At 29.3% G+C, this 22,358-nt stretch overlaps 1 protein-coding gene across 1 annotated transcript in view; it reads left to right on the top strand.

Moving 5' to 3' along the window:
• LOC129981579 (hemicentin-2-like) overlaps positions 1–17,571 on the top strand; it is a 173,122-nt gene extending 155,551 nt beyond the window's left edge. The window contains exons 4-9 of the mRNA XM_056092479.1: positions 7,479–7,613; positions 10,768–10,917; positions 12,309–12,496; positions 13,842–13,938; positions 15,221–15,397; positions 17,111–17,571. Coding sequence (XP_055948454.1) covers positions 7,479–7,613; positions 10,768–10,917; positions 12,309–12,496; positions 13,842–13,938; positions 15,221–15,397; positions 17,111–17,316 — 953 coding nt within the window. The 3' untranslated portion in view covers positions 17,317–17,571. The remainder of the gene's footprint in view (positions 1–7,478; positions 7,614–10,767; positions 10,918–12,308; positions 12,497–13,841; positions 13,939–15,220; positions 15,398–17,110) is intronic.
• Positions 17,572–22,358: the final 4,787 nt, after the last annotated feature.

The following is a 22,358-nucleotide window of genomic DNA, read 5'->3' as shown; positions in this document are numbered from 1 at the left end:
GCGGTTCACATCGATCGCACCAAAATAGAGATTTGGATTGATGTCGAATGGAGTTAAGTGGTTAAACCAATCTTAACCAAATGAAGGATGTTACGACCAGGTTATTCAAAAAACATTCCTTAAATTCGCTACGAAATTTTTCAAGATTTTCCTGCAAATGTTTCTGAAATTCCTCGACCTATCTTAATAATTTTCTTTTATTTAAGTGAAGTTGTTTTAATTCTTTAATTTTCCTTTCAAATCTTATTTATAATATTCCAAAATTATTTTTTCCCGCTCCTCCTCCTACTACTTTTTTTTTTTTTTGAAGCGTGTCGCAGATTTATTTTCCTATAATTTAAAATTCGATATCAACTTCTATACAGGTTAGGCACCTGCCTAGACCGGATGATCTGAGAGAAAGCCATCCATGAAGATTAAAAATATACTATTAGCCTACTTGCCTTATAAATAAATTTATAAAATATACAAATAAAATGAAATTTAAAAATATTAAGATAATATTAGGATTTTATCAAGTTTTAACTATCAGATCCGTATTTGTTTCATTAAGGTCACTTAGAACAGTATTTATAAACATTGAACATTTTCTTCAATATTATTTTATATAAATGTGGATGCTATTCAATAAATAAGTAAAAACACATTCAAACAGTTAATTAAATAAAAATAATTAACCTAAATGTTAATCATTAGCATATATATATTTATTTAATAGTACATTGAAATGGGGAAATAAATAATAACTAGTTTATTAAAAGAGGTGTCTCATGATGTACACTGCCTAGGGCCACAAGCTATATAAATCTGCCACTGCTTAAAATGGGTTTAGTTTTTTTATTCTTTCATTCTTAATTATACTCCTATAGTCCTCTGTATTTTTTAGATTTTTTTAATAAAAATTTTATTTTACTAAGAATATTTCTTTTCGACAATTACTAATGTTATATATTTTCCTCTATTGTGTAAACTCTCGAAATAAACTTAACTTCATCATTATTCAATTTGATGAATAGATTCCATTCTATTACAAGAAAACAATGATTAAAAACAATAAATAAAATGATAAATTCAAAAGTGTAATATTAAATCCTATCAGTCACATAAGACCGACCAAAATATCTAGACGACTAATCGCTCAAGTTATCGTTTTCTTGACAGCAAAATGCATGATAATTTTTTTTTTAAATCGAGCCTTTTTTAAATAGATGCTACCTATTGTTTGTTTTTTCACTTCACGAAGAAATTTCTTCTCCGAAAATCGTTCCAAGTTTTTTTCCTTTTACGTACGCTATATTGTTAAGCGGCTAAGCGTCATTCGAAATTTTATTGAGGGCGTTTAATTTGCACTTAACGATCCGAATCTCAGCCAACTTCCTCAATCTTCTCCAATTCGTTGTTTCCTTTTAGAACCCTCTTTTAACTCTTTGCTTCCACTGAGATCCATATCCTGTGCTTCGTAAAGAACTATGATTTTATGACCAATATCATAATACGGATTATACGATCGAACTAGAAATGTTCTTCGGAATTGCTTTGATCGGAAGAAGAAAAAAGAATACAAACGATAAATAATTGGTTGAATATGTATGATAGACTTTTACGTAGATAGTAAGATAGTTTGACTGGTGGAGGAAGAGAAACGGGACTCAGACAGTTCAATTTAGAAAATAATTATCGTTTTAGTTCCCAAAAAAATAACATAAACCACAATGAATACTTATAAAACATGTGAAGGCAGTACCACTGGTATTTTGTCAAATAAAATTGGCCAAGGTCCTATTTATTTTATTACGGTTACTTAGTTATCACCTGATATTTCAATAAAAAAGTTATTTAATAACTGCTCTTTCAATGTTATCTTGATACACCAATATTTACAAAAACTAAACATCTGGTTAAATGATATTGGTTATAAACGTGGATATCGCACAATCATGAGTCATAAAAAATAAAGAAATAAGCATAAACATTCATGGAAAGATTAATTGCAAAATACTAATCTAAAATAAATAAAAACATAATCAATATATTAAAAATATATCGAAATAGAAAAGAAAATTGTCCAGAAAGAGGGGCCTCAAAATGTTCACTGCCTAGACCTAAATCCGCCTGAAAGGCCTAATTCCGTCACTCCTAGAGCTCTTCTTATTGTTGAAGAAAAAAAGCGACGGAATACTTACTGTTTTCATTTTCTGGTATACTAAGTATAGAGAAAGTATAGTAACCGTCAAAAAATTCGATCTCGAGATTTCGTGGAAGCTCCACATCTTAGACCACCCTGATTTCAAGAAACACATGTTTGGAAAATGTCCGTTTGTCTGTGTGTGGCAAAAATAACACCAAAACGTTTTGAGGTATACGGTTGAAATTTGGTTTACGGTCTTTACACGAAATTTTCGGATTTCTATCAAATTTTGAGCAAAATCTGTTCAGAAGTCTGTCCGGTTGTTCAAATATACACGATAATTCCAAAATGCAGTGACTTAAATATATCAAATTTGGTACGTGATTTTGTGACTTTAAGTGTAGATTTATATCAAATTTTTGTTTAAATCAGTTGAAAAGAATTCTTCTGAAACCCAAATTCGACTTTTGGATACTTTTGATCGTATGCTAGGGATTATTCGCCAAATAACTCGCCAAGGATGACACGATAGATTCAGTGTAAAGGCTAAATTCATACCAAAGGTTAATATTTTTTGATTATTGTATAATGCCATGCAAGGCTTCACTGAGGTAATATCTTTATTAGAGAGTACGCGAAAAAGTTTTGGAGTAACAATTCTCGCTAGCTAAAGATGGCCAATGTACATTTATTTTCCGGTACACATTTAGTTATTGAATGAATTTTGCATTTGTTAGTATTCTCATAGCATATTTAAACAGTTTTCTTTATATTTAGGACATTTGATAAAATACCCTCAAAGGACATTTAAACAAACAGTGCTCTGTTTACTTATGCCGCACCAGTTTACATTTCTGAAAATCCTTAACATGCTTAAAAGAGAATGTTTCACTAATGAATGAGGATTAATTTCTGCACCCCTAATACCTCGTAATCCTCAGGCCTTTTCAGTGGGGATCATTTCTGCAATATTCGTTCCATCTGTCAAGTGAAGCCGGTTGGTCGATTCGTTCCTATGGGAACCAAACATGCCGGGAACCCGTGGAAGTGATTTAAATGATCGATACGCTGACCCGTATCGGGAGCCGAGCTGTCTCATTCCATACACCGCTGCGACTTGCACTAGTGTAGGGCTATCTGATGGCGCCCGACTGCCTGATGATGGAGTTGCGGGCCTGTTAGATTCTGTATGAACTGTGAGGTGGATTAGCCCGTGAATAAGAGAGTGCCCTACTATGATTGGACTTTTAGTCGATGTTGTAGAAGGAGATTTGGTATTTCACGAAGGAGCACGAATTTTTTTTAGTTTGAATTGTATGGGCTCAACGTCGAATCATTGGGAAGGCTTATTGAAAAACTAGCCCAAAACTTCATTAAATAGATAAAAATTTTAAAAACCAATATTACTATGAAGATTCGGTTCGGTCATGGGGACACTGTGGGGGCTGAATAGAAATCGATGAAGAAGAAAGTGATTTGAACTCCCCTCATTTCATTAAAAGCTGATAATGACTTTAAAAAAATGGAATGAAAAAAAATAGTCTTCAGATTTTCGCGATATTTTCTATTTTTTACAAAAATGTATATATCATATAAGCATGCTGTACAAGAAACAAAAGCATTAATAAAAGTTGCAAGTCATTATCAGTTCTTAATGAAACAGAGTAAATTCCAAATCATGTTCTTCTTCTTCAATTTCTGGTGATTTCTTAAATGCTCTCATGTCCAAATCTTCACTGCAAAAGATGAGCTATTTGATAGAAGATGAGTTATTCTTTATGTCATCGAAGTGAACGGGTTGTTCATTCAGCCTTTCTGGAGAAATTCGGGAACAAAATGTAAAGCCGAGAGTGCCTGAATATTTTCGAGAATATAGCGTATCTGAACTTCTAAAAAAAAAAAATCTGAATATCAACTATAAATTTAGAAAAGCAATATAAACAATCCCAGTATTATTTTGAAATAAGTAGAAGATAATAAATATTTAGTATGATAATAGACTCAATGGGCATGATGCCAAATTCAGAAGTAAAAATCATTCCGCATTTCATCTGACTGCATAGTAGCTTACATTGTGTTATAATGTGAAATCGGTTTTATTTATTTATTTATATATTACTTTTTCGTATAAAAAGAAATATTGCAATTGTTAAAAAATATGAATTCGAGATTGTGAAGAATCTCCACATGTCAGAATTTGGCATTATTTTTGGCAGAATTTGGCATTATTTTTCTCTACCAGTCTGTGAACATAATAACTCAAAAACACTTTAAATTAAAAGGATGACATCTCGTACATGAACTTACGACCAAATTTGTATATTTCTATCAAAGTTTGTACTAAATCCATTTTGAGGAAGTCTGTATGCCTGACTGTTCGAATATAAATGAATTTGATAACTACAAAATGCAAAGCCCTAGGTAGATAAGATTTATTAGATAGTTTTAGCATCTAAAATATAGATACTTATCGAATGTCTCTAAAGGTTGACCATCTGTCGGTTTATACTTTCGCATGAATGTAAATATCCATACCTCATAAATGTGATGACTTAAATCAATGAAATTTGGTATGTTATTTTATGACTATAGCTGTAGTTCCTTGTCAATAGTCGACAAAAAGGTGTCAAAAATGTATTCACTCGATTCAGTAGAAATATTAAATCCATGCCAAAAATCTGCATTTCGTAACTATTGTTCGCCAGTGTAATGCTAGACATTCCTACTCTTACCCAGGGTCTATAATTTTATGCAGAGGGAATGGATTGGATAAGACCTTTATAATAAAATGTGCGAATAAGTTTCGAGGAGACGTTCGCTGTCTTCTCGCACAATATACTGAATTTAACACGAATTTAGATTGGTGAGACTCACGTGAGTTTGAATGCATTTCATTCTATTGTTTTCATTTATTGAAACTAGAAAAATATACAGTGATATAAAATATATGGTAAAATAAAAATATCAGATCTTAGTTAAATATATCCCATTGCATAGGATTCATAAATTCTGCACTTTTTAAAAAGGATTTTCATTTTGATTTTGGAATCCTTAAGGAGTAGTTATACAAATGATACCAAATAAAACAACCCCATGAATTTTTTTCTTGTTATATATAGAATTAGAGCATTTTCTTAGAATATTAAGAAAAATTTCTGATGCTTTTATCCATTAATTGTTTTATGTAACAGTCATTGTAGTGAAAAATGGTAATAGTATAAAATTTAATCCTAATTCATAAACATGTCCTTTGTGATGATTCATGCCTGTGATTTGGACCGCTATATAATAAGATGCTTACTTCTTTGCTGTTTCTTAATTGTAGTAGAAAAGATAATATCTAATTAGATAGTAGGGGTTAATCACAGGCGATTCACATAATGAACAATTTATAAAAACAGCTAGATATAAACTAAACATAGGCGCTCTACTCCCACCAAATTCTATACTGAACGAGAACACCCGAATATGAGTGACACGGCATTCAACATGACAAATAAATTTTTAATCAAAGATGCGATCATTTGTTTGGTACTTTTTCTTTATATCCTTTTTTTTATTTTCTGCCCCTATAGTCTATTTTAGGTTCCATATTATCATGTATACTGTAAAGAATTTCATTAAATGTGAAATTGATTATAAAATGGATTTAATCGTGCATTTATCTTTTCAAAATTTTGAAAGAGTTGCCTTTTACTCAATTAATCTGGTGTGCCAATTAATTCAAATTAATTATTATATTTCATCGATTTTGTAAAAGATTAAAATAATATGAAAGAATTTGCTTCGCATATATGATTTACTCAGTTTTGTGTGTGTGTGTGTGTGTGTGTGTGTGTGTGTGTGTGTGTGTGTGTGTGTGTGTGTGTGTGTGTGTGTGTGTGTGTGTGTGTGTGCGTGCGTGTGTGTGTGTGACTTAAATCACTTTTATAATAATCTCTGATACAAACGTTTTTCATTTCAAATGTTTTTCTCAAATACTTTTGTCAACTAGTGCTAAAAAAAGTATGTTGTAAATTCTTTTATGTAATGCATGTTTAATCTCTTTTAAGAGAGGCATAGTTCAAAAAGTGCTGCTTTACATGTAAAACCACTTTAATGAATGAATGCATTGCCTGCTCATTCTAACACAGGTGGTATAAAAAAGTTAACAAGCTCTGATGGAAAGATTCTATTTGATTTGAAAAACTCCTGCAAACGATAAATAATTACATTGGCTGAAAAAAAGTGGAGGAAAAAAGGACATGCTGTCTCGCTGTTTAAATGTCTTATCTGACAACTTCGCCATAAAAAAAGGATCGCATTTGTTAGTTTGTGTAATTGTCCTACATATCCTATCCCTTAAGATGGTGATGGCTTTGCTTTTGGTTTTAAATGGTTGTCCTAGAATGATAATTGAATTCTTGCCAAATGTAAGTTGTCCGCCTCCTGTAGTTGTATTCTTGGCACGTATCTCTTCTAAGTTGAAGTTACTTTTGATAGTAAAGGCCTTTAACAACATCTCTTGTTTACTGTATATTGCTTTTGTTATTTTTTTATACATATCTTTACCGAATGATAGATTTTTGATTTCTCTTTAGTAATGAAATGTGGATTTGAAGGAAAATATTTTTTTTATTCTCAAAAGGATAAGTTATATAGGAGCAGTAATTTTAAGTCTTTTAGTTGGTACTTTTAATAAAATATTAATAAATTCCACGGGTTTTTTTTCTTGAATAATTCTGCAGTTCTTATCTAAAATATACGATAAAAACATTTATTGTTTTGACTTCATAAATCATGGGATGAAATAGCTATTTTAATTTTTACTTATAAAAAAATTAATGTGTATTTGTTTGTGTGTGTGTGTTGGCCACACCATATTAATTCAGAGTAATTATAATTATTTCCCATATTGTAAATCGGAGTGGTTTTTAATTATAATAACGGTAACTATGTTTCTGGAGTATTTGATATAGCTTTAATTATTAAATCACCCACACGAACGCATAGAAGTCCATGGATTGCATCTGAACAATCGTTCTTGAAATGCACATTCGATATAACAATTCTCAAAATTATTCTAGTTTGGAATTTTAAAAAATCTAGTAACAAAAATAAAGAAGGGGAGGGGGCAACGAACGACCTTATCATTCGAAGTGATAGAAAATATCTGTCAGGTCATAGATTCAGGACTTTATATTTTCATATGTTTACCTATGTGTGTTAAAAATGCTATTTAATTAAATATTTTCTAAGATATATATATATTCGTCAATGATATGAATTTAAAAAGAAAACTAGCGCTTCGTTTAGTAATTTTTTTTCAAAACTTATTACCTTTTAGTTACCTTGGTATCGTTTATTTTAGGAGCTGTCAGTTTCGGCGATACTCCAAGAGTTCAGCATGCTCCTGAAGGTGATACCGGCGTGGTCTTGTGTAATGTTAAAGCTGATCCGAAACCAGTCGTAAACTGGTATTTTGAAGGAACAAAGATCTCGAACGGTAAGTGATTATTCAGCTTCTATACATAGTAGCTTTCGAGCTTAATTTGCATCATAATGAATTTTCTTTTTAATAACTTACAACAAATATTTATAAAAAGTGTTAAAAATTGATTAATAAAACAAAAAGTTTATGCTATTTTTTTTTTAGTTCATTCATCCATCAATTATTTTTATCAGGCCATTACGCTAAACATAAAGAATAACAACCTAAAATTCTTTTTTATTCATTGCCGTTATGTTTGATAGAAATATTTAATAAAACGTGTTTTTATTATCGTCTGCACAGAAAAAAACGGATTTTTTAAGTTAAATAAAAATTAAATTTATAAAGATTATCTATTTTAGCAGTAAACATTTTATACCAGATCTGTTTTTTTTTAATTCTATAAATATCAACCATTTATAATGTAATTTGTTGGCTACTCGTAAAGGAATCAATCTTTCAAGAGCAATGAATTTTTTCCAGAAAAGTTGTGAAATGGATTTTCTGCCTTTTATGTTTATTTTCGAATAAGAGATTAAACACAAATAAATAATTAAGTATAATAAAGTTAAATGATACATTTCTTGTTCATTTTTTCTTTAAAAATAATATTTCGACATAAAAAAATTTCATTTAAAGCATCATCAGTGAAATTTTTTTAAATTTATTTATATTGCTAATAAATAAATGAATTCTGCACTTACTATATTAAATGATTTCTTATTTTAATAATATTATCGCTTTAAATAAATAAAAATTAATAACTTTTTTTCATGAAATATTTGTATCAGTACTTTTAATGAAATATAGTATTAAAAGACAAGTAATTGCGATCGTTTGTTTGATTTGTATTTTTAAATGAAAATTATAGAAGCGTTTTTCGTTAGCCACAGTGTCAAAGTTTCAGATAAATATGAATTCGGAATGAATATTTCTTTACATTAGTAATCTGAAGAAATCGTTTGAAATTATTCTAGTGAATAGTAGAAATCAAATAGACATATTTATGTAATGGTAAATTCATCACCATTTTATGAATTTCTGGTTGACTGCTGTAAATTGTACTTGTCAATTGTCTTGTTGACTACTCTACATGTATGAATAGAGTGCCTTTTGTTATATAAAATTCAGCTGGCTTCACTTCATTTCAATACAATCTATTTATAATTCAATCATTAATTTGGCGAATATTGTCGCACAAAGGACGCATAACATATAAATTCATACTGGAAATTGTAAAAAGAATATTTCTCTCGATGATAATGCAAATTATATCGGAACATGGAAGATTTCCTGAACACTTCTACAGATTTCGAAGGATGCAAGGCAACACATGTACAGTGGCTCAAAAAATTGAGAGTATACCTTACTTTTACTTGATAAATAGGACTTTCAATATAAATAACACATAACCGTTTAGTGCAAACATGTTTTTATTTTTACACATAACAAATAGTTTAATTTAGAATAAAAATAAAGAAAAATAAATGAAAAATTTCTAAATCGAAAAGTTTCAGAAGCATTTTAAATAAACATACGCAGAATTTTGCCTAAAAAAATTGAGAATACACCATTGAAATTCTTGCAATATCTCGCATAGAAAGAACGTGTCAGTATTTAGTTGCATATCTTTTGGCTTTTATAATGGCCTCTAAACGTCATGGTACATGAATGCATGAAAAACAGAATGCATGTAACGTCAAAATATGGTGTCTTTTTCATTGTAAACAACAGATACACACACCACCACATTACCCCAACATCAATACCATTAAATATCTGTGGGCCACACTCGAAGCAGTGGTCTAAAAACACAAAATTAGAAACAAACCCCATTTAAAACAAGTGGTGCAAGAAGAATGGGGTAAAATATCTTCAAATACCACCAAAAATGGGTCAAATCGGTACCACGACGTTTAGAGGCTATTTTAAAAACCAAAAGATATGTAACTAAATACTGACACGTTCTTTCTATGCGTGATTTTGCAAAAATTTCATTGCTGTATCTCAATTTTTTGAGGCAAATTTCTGCGTATGTTTATTTAAAATGCTTCTGAAACTTTTCAATTTAGATGTTTTTCGTTGATTTTTCTTTATTTTTACTCTAAATTAAACCATTTGTTATGGGTAAAAATAAAAACATGTTTGCACTTCCCAGTAATGTGTTATTTTTATTGAAAGTCTGATTTATCAAGTAAAAGTAAAGTGTACTCTCAATTTTTTGAGCCACTGTTTATGTATGGGGAAATAGGCTCAATCCAGCACTACATAACAGAATGTGTAGAACTCAAAGAACTTAGAGGAAGACTCATTATGGATAGCAATTTTAACACATTATTACTTTACCCTGGAAATTTAAAGATATTAAAAGAAATTATGGAAAAGATTTCTAGCCTTTTACCACAGTTTGAAGTTTCTTTGAACTTTTGTTGACCGTTGTTTTCTTATGCAAAAAGTTGGATAATTTATGAGCATAAAAGCTAGCCCCAATAATCCCTATTTATACGGCTTAGTTCTGTGGTAAAGGGGTGACTGGCTGTAATTTTTTTAAAAGTTAATTTGGTAAAAATTTAGCATTAAAGTTTTTTGAACAATTATTTGCAAATAATAGTTGTATCTCAAGATGCATATTTTTTATTTGTTTCTTGATGCGGTTAAATGCTGTTCATAAAAAAGCATGAAACTTATTTATAAAAGAGACTTTATCGAATTTATTTATAAGAGGAACTTATGTCGAAAAAGTAACTAGTTATTGAAAAGGGCTCTATCTTGGAAAAATATAATCTTAAAAAATTTTCTTAGAACGGAAATGCTTTTTAATATAAAAAAAATTAGATTAAAGTAAAAAAAGGTAATTAGAACTAGTAATTTAAATTAAATTCCAGAGCTCCATCATTGCCAAAATTCTTTTCAGATAACTCTGTCATATTTGAATGCTTTTGACGATAAATTAATGTTGATTTCAAAATGTAATCACGGCTGAATGGGAAATTTTCTTATATATATATTTCTATAGAACATATCATACAAATTTTACCACATCTTGAAGCACATATATTTGATTATGCAACATTAATGTATTTGGAATTTTATTCTTTACTATTTACAAAATTCTAAATGAAGTGTTCTAAGTTCTTATTTTTGATGCATTTTAATTTTTCCTTTGCAGACAAGAAATACCAGATCCATCCGGATAACCACAGCTTGAAGATCCATGACTTGACCCGCAACGACGCGGGCGAGTACAAGTGCAAGGCTTTTGTTTTCACCCATCTCAGCTCCCAGATCAAGGACTTTGACATCAAACTGCACGTCCAGTGTAAGTAGTCAGCCCCTCATACGCGATTTTTAAGGTATATTAATGCACGAGACAACCGCACTTAATCGTGCTATGTTACGACTTTTTTAGTAAATATATGGGAAAACGTAGTCGTGACGAATAGCTGTAAATGTTTGTTTCAATTTGAAGCTTTTAGGATTAAAAATTAAAATGTATTCTTTAGACATTGTTGTTAAGAAGTCACAGTCATGGTTACTGGAGAGAAATATGACGAATCTTTATAGATAAAAATGTCAAAGCAAAAAAGGGCAAGAGAAGATGATTGGCGGATTTTCTTTAAGGCATCAAGTGAAATGACCTGAAGTCATCTAAAATAATGAATTTGGCAATTTCATAACTCCGTCAATTTTAGTAGCAGAAAAGTGCAGCCTTCCTGCCCTCCCCCCCCCCTTTTTTTGTTCAAAATGTATTACTAAATAAGACTCATAGGTCCAAATGAAGAATGAAATGAATGTTGGTGTCCTGGCATAGGGGTAGCGCGTCCTGCCCGTGATTTGGGCGTCCTGGGTTCGAGTCCCGGTTTGGGCATAGTTTTTCTTCTGGTGTTCTATCTGTGAGATGTGTGAATGTACCCTCCTGTAAAAAGGGGTTGTGCAAGCGAATGAGTGATGCGTGAGTAGCAAAGTCATACTCTTTTCCTTAGTTGGCGCTATAATAAAAACAATAGACGCTCCACCACCGGCCTAAAATCGCTGTCTTCGTAACAGCAGGTTGTCCATGGCAAGTGCCATAAGAAACAACAACAACATGAAATGAATTAAAAATGGTGCTAAAAATTACACTTTTATTAGTGCAATAAAAAATAGATTTCTTTTATTTTAATTATTTTACCTTTGTATCATTATTTTATGATTATCTATTTTAAATAATAATGAAATATTGAAATCAAAATTTCATTATATTTCTATTTGGCTATTGAATCAATTAATTGATTAGCTGATAATTAAGTTTTGAAGACAAAACCCTTGTGTATTATTGTTGTGATCATATATGTGTACAAAATTTTACAACTCTAGGACATCAGCGAAAGAATGAAAAACACTCTACAAAATCCCATCTTTCTAATATGAAATAAGAAAATTGATAGGAAAACGAACATATATCTTACAAAAGAGAGATAAAGAAAGTGATTCGAATTGTTGGAGGATGCATAGTCTTATTTTAAAAACAGATAATACCATTATTATATTATTTCTAATTGTTATATATTTCTTTTAATTAAAATAACTGATTTCAAACTACAAAAAAATGTAGGTTATATTATTTACTGATGCCATCCATATTCAATTTTAAAAAAAGTCTCCCCCCCCTTTCTCTACAATATATTATTTATTTAGATTTTTCTGTTTTAACTAATCATTATCTTGCAGATGTACCTGAAATTATTGGCGAGCAACATTTTTCGACATATGCCAGCGTAGGATCGAAGAAAAATCTCACCTGCACCATCACCGGTGACCCTGTTCCCATATTCCAGTGGCTCTACGACGAAATGATCATCCACAACAACACCAAAAATTCAGTCATCTACAGCACAGAAAACAGCAGCGTTTTGCAGGTAAACGAGAAATATCAAATGTAGATTCATTCCTTTCTATAAATTGGGTCTAAATTGCAATAAAGATATACAATTTTAACTACAAGATTTCATGCGAAATTTCATTTAAGACACTGTAACTTTCACGTTCACATACGTCCCGAATAGACAGACCGATTAATGGTCAGCTTGATGATTGATTTGATCCAAAACATTTATATTTTTTATAGTAAAATGACGTACCAAATTTCATTTGCGTAGCTCTTTCTGTTTTTGAATATAGGTAGATAGATACACTTCCTTAATATGTATTTCATCCAGAATTTAATAGAAATTTATAAATTAGATTCCAAAATCCATTCCTCCAATGTAATGATCATTGAGGAATTTGCCAGCGTCCTGGCATAGGGGTAGCGCATCTTACCCGTGATCTGGGCGTCCTGGGTTCGAGTCCCGGTTTGGGCATGGTTTTTCGTCCTGTTCTATCTCTGAGATGGGTGAATGTGCCCTCCTGTAAAAAGAGGTTGTGCAAGCGAATGAGTGATGTTGAGTAGACAAGTCGTACTCTTGTCCCAAGTTGGCTCTACGATAAAAACAAGAGGCTGTCTTTGAACAGCGGGCTTGTCCGTGGCAAGTGCCATAAGAAACAACAACATTGAGGAATTTTCGATCGTATTTACTAATCGATCGACAGACCTACAAATATAATTTTAGAAATATGCTTTTCAGACTCTAAAATGTGATGATTCATCAAAATCTCGAAGAGGAATTTTTCGACGGTTTTAAAATTTCTTCCTCCCAAATTACTTATAGAAGAATATAAAACAAGTTCTTTTATATTGAAAACTATTTGAATTGATAAGAATCGATTAATTGGATTCAATATCATAGCTGCGTATTTAAGTAAAAAAATATTAAGGGAATTGAGTGATCAACTTAAAAATTTTCATTTTGAGTAACTGATTTACAAATTATTCAGTGTTAATTTTTGATTTGGGAAAACGGCATAGCTTATTAATCTTCAAGACCTTGGCGGACTTTTGACGGACTCGGCTTACGAATCGGAGTCCCAAAATTCCATAGAAGATTCGTCTTCTGCACGAACTTGTTTCACATTATATTGTTTAACGGTAGCATGGTAGTAACGAAAGGAGGATGCTGGCTCTGGTATCATTCTCGTCATCTGTCTACGACTCAAAATGACGAGGTCCATCCCTAAATAGTCCTTGTATAACTTCAAAAGCTGAGATTATTATAGCTAAACTATTGTCATGGAATATTACTTAATAGAATCATTAGAAATGACGTTATAATTCGAAAATGTAATGTTCTTTTTTTTTTTTTTTTTTTTTTAAATCTTTCTTAGATGAATATCGATAGCAGGGAAAGATTTGGGGAATACATCTGCCGCGCTAGCAATCCATTGGGAGAGAAAGAGGTGGTCATCGAACTGAAAGAAGGAAGTAAGTAAACCACGTCACTTTTTGTTTATGTTGTTAGACTGCATGTGAAATTGCTGTAAAATACCTTCAGTAAGGCATTGAAGAGATTGCTCGGAAACGGCCTGTAATTTTATAATTTTTATTAAATATTTTTAAAAATTATTTCCTTTAACCTTAAATCCACTTTTTAATGACGTCTTATAATACGAGGGATAATCCAAAAAAAGGTTTACAAGCAGCAGCATTTGGAAAGTAGAAATTGTAGATGGGAATATTGTTACCCAGAGTGGAGACAGAAGGAGTCAGTTGTCTTAGACCGGTCATCCAACCAAACAGTGTTAGTACTGAGACCTGAAACAGCGACAGTAATGGCAAGACATCTAGAGAAGTAGTCTCGCACAGAGGTGCGAGCCGTGACGCGATTTCTATGGGCCAAGAATATGTCCCTATCGGACAAATCGCTGAAGTGTACGGGGGCTAAGCAATGAGTAGACAACAAGTGGCGAAATGGAGTCATTCTTTTGAAGCGGGCAGAGAGATTGCTGGAAGCGTTTAGTTGGGAGGTCTACCCTCCCCCATACAGCCCCGATTTGGCTCCCAGTGACTATTTCCTTTTCCCGGCATTGAAGAAACAGTTATCTGAAATAAGGTTCATATCAGATGGTGATGTTCAAAAAGGTGCCGAGAACTAATAGCCAAGGACCTGATTATTATCAAGACGGTAAACAAATTGGTCCAGCGGAGTGATAAATGCCTCAACAGGTTTGGTGATTATGTAGAGAAATGACCGCCACATATATATCTTAATTACCAGTTGTATCCTGTGTCTATTGTTCATAACGCATTTTTCCTTTGCCCTGTAAACTTTTTTTTTTTTGATCACCCCTCGTAGTTTTTACATGTTATTATATTTTTAAATTGAACATTCTATTAATTTAAAGTTCAAAATATTATTTTGAAGTTTTATAAATTTTCAAATGATTGAGCGGCCTGCTGATCGCCAAAGCCGAGTAGTTTAAAATAAATTTTGGATGAGGCTACGCTATGTGCTCTTGAAAGATGTTCGCAAAAGGACAATGTGTAGCTGATATGGAATGCTTGATCGATGTAAAATAATTATAGTCATAAAAGCTTGTACTTTATTGTGATTCGAATTTATTTTATTTTTAGTAGTTTTTTTTGACAACGTTCAAAATAAATTTCATTTTTTTCCACCTTATTAATTTTTTTTCACTGAAGCAGATTTTCTGTACTGGTTATCGTAGGAATATTCTATTTCATTCTGACTTTTCTTTAATTGCAGATCCACCACCAGCACCCACATTGGAAGTCAGTTCAGACAAAGACACTGTGAAACTAGACATCAAAATCGTCGAGGACGAGGATGTCGATAACGATTTGAGAGTCACAGGATTTAAAGTTCAGTACATCTTGGCCTTGGGCTCCTGGAACTCAGCTAAAACCCACGAATTCAAGATCGGTAACTAATTCTTTTGCTTAGAAATATATAAGTTTAGAGAGTTCTTTAGCGTGTTAACTCAAATTGTTCAGCGTATAGAAATTTTTCAATTATGAAAATCAGTAAATCTTTGTTTCGCATTTCCATATTTTTATAAATTTGCTCAATTGTATAAAACCATATAAGGGATCTTAGAAAATACATGTTTTGTGGTTCTTTTTTCCTATTCCAAGCTGTTAAAATTATTTTTATTGATTTTAATTTGATCTGTATTTATCATCGTTCAGTTAAAAATATTTTGTAGAACTGAGATAGCAGCACATTTGAATCTGATCATTCTTTCAGGAGAGTAAAAATTAAATTTAAAAATAATTTGAGACAAAATAATATAAAAAAAGTGCACTTTTCTGCAATACTTTTCTTACCTTAATAGATAGTCTATCAGAACTGTTCTCGTGGGAGTCAATCAGTCAGTCTGTATTTATCATCGTTTAATTAAAATTATTTTGAAGAACTGAGATAGCAATACATTTGACTTTGATCATTATTTCAAGAGGGTGTAAAAAGTTAAATTTAAAAATAATTTAACAAAAAATAATATAAAAAAGTACAACCATTTTTCTACCTTAATACAAAGTTTGTCAGGACTATTGCCTCGTGAGTGAATCAGTGGGTCTGAATATCTTAAAAATATTTTGAAGAACTGAAATAGCAACACATTTGAATCTGATCATTCTTTCAATCAATTTTTGATCAATTTAAAAAAAACTTGACAAAAATAATATAAAAGAAATACAACGTTTTTTCCTACTTTAATATAATATTTATCAGAACCGTTGTCTCGTGAGTCAGTCTGTATTTATCACCATTTAATTAAAAATATTTTGAAGAATGAGATAGCAACACATTTGAATCTGATAATCTTTCAATAGGGTATAAAAATTAAATTTAAAAATAATATAAAAAATATAATATATAAAAATTAATATATAAAAAAATAATATATAAAAATTTAACAAAAAATAATATAAAAAAATTCATTAAATCACGATGATTTTCACATGAAAAAAAAACCTAAGGATAGCGCTTTTAAAAATGCATGCTTTTAATTAAATAAGTTCGAGTATGTCGTCCTAATGAAGCAAAATATAAACACAAAATCAAAAAGCGTTGGAAGAAAAAAAAAATGCATACTTAAAATTTAAATGCAATTTTAAACAAAATAGTAATAATAATAATGGACATTTTTCCACAACATTTCATTGGATGTTTTTTTACTAACACCATGTTTTTTTGTTTTTTTTTAGAATTATGAATTAATATAATATAAAACCTTTAAATGGTAATTATTTGAATTGACATATAAAACTTTCAAATGATAAATGTTTGGATTAACATACTATAAACTTTCTAACGATAATTGGTTAAAAGATAATAATACAAAATTTAAACAATATTTGATTTCCATTGGAATAAATTCGATTATATAACTTCTATAATTAAATGAAAAAACAAAATTAAATAACTTTGGAAAAATTGTAAATGAAATTTCCAGAGATTGGGCCCTTCCTACAGCTCTAGAGTTTCTAGGCAATTGTCTACTTTAATCCAGCCTAGGATAACTGTGATTTAAAGGAAAGGAACCCACATTTCGAAAATTAATGAATAAGCATTAATCTAAAAATAGTTGTGAGTTTATTGTATACTTTTATTAATTTATTACATTATTTTCAGGTGACGTCTATGAACTGAAAAATATGAGTTACAATACCCAATACATTTTCCGTGCAGCTGCCTACAATGCTGCAGGCTATGGCAATTTCTCCAATGAAGTAATACATCAGACACCCACTCTACAAACAGCACCCGTAGTTTCAAGCTCTTCCACCAAGTGTGCATTGTCATCTGCATTATTTTTCTTAATTGTCGCATTACTTTAATATGGATAATTATGACATTTAAATATCCAGTTGATAGGGTTGGGAGGGGGGGAGGAATAAATTATCTGTTATCTACTCAGCAGGACAAAATCTCAAAATGGAGATTATTTTTTAATTTATGTGAATTGTTTTAAGCATTTTTCATTTATAAGTATAGGATAACAGATAATGTCAGGATGAAAAAAAAAAATTACCTGCAGATTGAATTATAGGAGTTTTAAATAAGTATTAATTAATGAAAATTTTCATTTAAAAATATTTACTGTTTTTTTTTTTTTTTAATTTTAGTTATTAAATTCAGTACAAAAGTTTTTCACTTTTCTTTTATTAATTTGATGTACATATTTCTTTAGTTAAGATTGTTGCAACTCTTTTATATGACTGTTTTTTCTGTAAGAAAGCTGTGGCTTTAAGATTTTTTTTTATTTTTTAATTAATGAGATTTTTTCCTCAAAAAAGTACTGGGCAAAATGAAGTTTTTTCCTAACATATTTTGCCATTTATTATTAAAGAGATTTAAAAATATTTTTAAATAGGTTAATCCATTTAATTAATTAAATTAAAAAAACAGTGTTGAGTTATTTTAATTTTATTGTTTTTGTATACCAAAATGACCTCCTTGTCATTATTTGTACCATATAAAGTTGTAATATATATATAATTTAATGCAACCACAGAAAATGAAGAAGTTTGTGAATAAGTTTTATTTTATATCAGAACTGTTGAGAAATATCTTTGCAAATGAAAATGTTTTTAAACCTTTGTTGCAGTTTGGTTATACTTTTTTTTATCATAATGTGCTTTTTTTTTTCCTACATTCCACAGTCTTTCCACTCTTCTTTCAAGAAAAATATGTTTCTTGCGCATTCCAAAATTGTAATATTAATTTATCTATCTTTTGTCTTATAATGTATGACTATTGTTGTATTAATTGCAATTACTGAAACTACATTCATTCAAAATTGGAGCTTCTTTTATATCTTCTTAGCATTCTTTTTTTAAAGGTTTAAGACTCTATTTTGAAGAAACTGTGGATTTTTCAAAGTGACTGGTTCACTGCGGTCATAAGATTTTTTTATATATATATAAATTGTGCTTCTATTATGATGTGGAAAATGGTTGAAATCTGAAATTTTCTATGACTGATTAATACAAGCTACAGCTATCATTATTCTTTTTATTTTAAAACCAGAAATTGAACTTCATCAGCAGAGTCTGTAATGTTGTCTTGCATAATATTTATATAAAATATTTTAGGATTAATATTGCTATATTGAGGGATCACTATAAAGCTGTAAAACTATTTTCTGAATATTTATGTATAAATGTATACATACAGGGTATTAAAAAAGTAATACTAGCCAGGTGGTGTCTTTACAAGTTTATATCATTTAAAAAAAAAAAACACTTTAAAAGTATATTTGAGATTTTTGAGTTTAAATCTTTTTATTACTCTGAAAATGGCCAATATTCTATAGGAATGTTGAGGAATACCACATGTGGTATGCATACAATGCTCGGTGCAAATTATATGTTTGTGAGGAATGTTTTAGGAAAATATTAAATGATTGCCTTTATAAAAAATTTTACATTTGATAATATCCAAAAATAAATAAATAAAAATAACATTTAGATTCGAAATTTTAATTTTTTTCTAATTCAGACAACACAAATTCATTCAAAGGATAACAAATGATTTAGATTAATAAAATAGCAAATCATAAAGAAATAATCTATTTGATAAATGAATGAAGTCTAATATGAGGCATTCAAATATTCTTAATATTCTTACTACAAACATTTGGCGACATTTCTGTGCTCATAGGGAATATTTTATTGTAGTAAAAAAGATCAAACTAATGTGCTCCTGGTTTTTATTTCTTTTTTAATATTATGCATATGTACATATATATGTATAAGTATTCAAAATGTATTAAAATGAAATACACTATCATATTATTCTGACTTTCGTTTTTATAAGAAATATTTAATATATTTCATTGATTTAAAGTGAACTACATTACATATACACTAATATGAATTGAAGAAATTTCTTGTTGAGGATTGTATATATTAGTATTACTCAATTTTGTTTTTTGATCCAAACACTGCCATAAATTAATGTATAACGAAATATGTACACAGTCAGAAAATTTTTATAACATTAATGGGAATGATCAGTGTAGCATAGCAGTTTTTGTATCAAAGAAAAGTGTTTTTATATACTTTATTGTATATAAAGCACACTAAGTAAAAAAAATGCAACTCTAAACCAAATCTTGCTAATATTCCAACATTCTTTTAACATGAAACATCACCATTTTGATTTCCTCTATAAAAGTACTTCTCTAAAATGACTCTGTATTAGAGCATTTGCATCTAATAAATTTCACTCCTATTGAAGCATTGTAACATAACTGCATTTAAATGTAACTGATCTTTTGAAAACTGTTAAATTTCAACTGCAATAACCAAAGTATAATTGTTTTATTCATTTTTAATTATTATTTAAATATTTCTATAGCCTAACAGATTATTGTATCTTCTGTGAGCATTTTATGTAAAGGAAAACTATATATATATTCTAGTGTATATGTCAGGAACTTTTTTTTTGTATTATAACTTCAAATGTAAATACATAGTTTCATTTTATTTTATTCATTTCATTTGTATGGAAGTTATGCTGTCTTTTTTCCCCCTTTGTATATTTAGTTATAATGTGTACTTACATTCTTACTTTTGCTCAGTAAATGTATATTAGCTTATTTTATAAGTAAAAATAACTTTTCTACTCATATATGAAGCACAAATATTGCAGAATATCTATGAAAAAATATATCAGGCATATCGCAGAAACATTTTTGCTAATGCTCATTAAATTATTTGTCAATGTTATGCATAATATTCGTCAATGTATAACCGACTGACAGACTAATCTATACTTTGTAATTCTAAGATGTAAATATGTTTGAAATCTCTCATTCTGCTATGTTTAAATTTCTTCTAGTATCTTATGCTACCAGATAGATAATTTTAATTTTCACTTCATAAAAAAAATTCCCAATAATTAGTACAAGACTAGTAGTTTTATTAGTACATTTTTTTTTTTTTTTTAATTTTTACATTTGGCAAGTTTATTGCTACAATGCATGTGAAAAGTTCCAAAATGCTTTTATGAATAATAAACTATTAAATATAATCAATTCTTTCAATAAAATTATGGCAAACGAAAAAAAGCTCACATTAATTTTTTAATGCCCTAAATTTATTGTAGCTGTATATAAAAGCAGATTTCATAAAAATGCAAGAACATGAGCAGCAAGTTATAAAAATAATTCTATTTGATATAAAAGCATGAAGTTTAACAGAATATGCTACATGAATTATGGCAGCTTTTCACTTCTATAAAAATGGTATTATATCTGTGATGTTGTTCAATGTTCTAAACCCATAGATATAATGAAAAATTAGTTTTCCTAGCTGCATACTATTTAGTTACATGTTGTTGAAATATATTAGCAATTTTTATCTTATTATTAAGTTATCTGCATACTAATGGTTATAAATTGCAAACTTAGTTACAGATTATTGCCTTTTCTTTTACCATAAGTTTGCAAATAACCTAATAACTATTGATTTCAACTTCTCACATAATATTCTGACTTGGCTCAAAAAATTTCGATGGTATACTTCTACATTGTAGTTTAGTTTGACTTAAACATATTTTCATAGATTATAATAGTTAATATACATATATTCTGAAAGTCTTGGATTATGCTTTTTTAATTGATATGCAGAATAAATAATAATAAATATAAAGCAGAAGAATGAATTTAACAATTATTTTAATTGCATACCTGTTCTTTCTTTCCATAGAAAGTCTTTATATTGTTTATTTACAAATGTTTTTATAACTTTTAGTTCAAAATGTATGAATATTATTAGACTAGAAATACTAACTTTTAAACAAACTGTTTAAAAGCACTTCTCATAAAATAAAAACAGCCTTAAAATATAACCTTTTTCATTGATTTTTACGAATTCCAGTAAAAGAACTGTTTCAAGCAAATATTAAACTTTGATATCAAGCTACATAGAATTTCAGAAAAATTGGTGTAAATTATTATTCACAAGTTGTATGAATATTTTTATAGTAGTTTAGACAACAAATGATTAATTGTACATTAATGGTGTTAAAATTAGATCTTTTAAAACATCTATGATTGTGCATATTGGTTTATCAATAGTTAGATAATATATTTCAGCACAGATGACATCTAGTCATTCTAATTGACGTAAGGATAAAGACAGAACCCTTTAAATCATTTTTCATAACTATAAACTTACGTACTTTGGTGTTGCGCAAATTTTTGACTTGTCTGTTTTGAGTGTTCTTCATATTTATTGTAAAATTGCTTTTGGTGTAAATACAAAAATGTAACAATATATTATTTCTTTATTTTTTCGTGAATAAAAATTAAATATCTCTATTTAGAATGTTTTTTTTTCTTTTCAGGAAATCTTATAACTGCAATTTATGTTTTTAGTTTGAATTAAAGTTTTTCTCTACACTACTGAATGTGTCAATAATATTTTCAATTGTATGAAACAACCTTATTATTGTGAATTCTATAGAAATTACACCATTCCCATGAAATCATAAACATAAGAAAAAAACTATGATTACTGTCTAGAGTTAACAAAATTGATTTATTAAATTTAAATCCATGCCAATTGATAATTCATCCTAATTATACGTTTCATTATATTCTGTGTCTAATGTTTTTAAAGGAGGAATTATTGATTGTTCCAGAAAAAAAGATCTTAAACAACATAAAAAAAAGGGATTATGTTTCTCAAATATATTAAAATATATTTTCAAAAATAGAATTTGTTACAAATGAAATTTAATGAAGGGGAAAAATTTGGCAAATATATATATATATTTAATTTCATAAATCAACTGCATTACATTTTTGCAAAAAGAGAAATCTGAAAGAAATATTTTCTTTTTAATAAGCTCACATTATCTCATCTGAACA

The sequence above is a fragment of the Argiope bruennichi genome, chromosome 8 (genome assembly GCF_947563725.1).
Source record: "Argiope bruennichi chromosome 8, qqArgBrue1.1, whole genome shotgun sequence".
NCBI lineage: Eukaryota > Metazoa > Arthropoda > Arachnida > Araneae > Araneidae > Argiope > Argiope bruennichi.
Note: the sequence above shows the minus strand (reverse complement) of the source record. Positions and strands in the feature narration are given on the sequence as shown.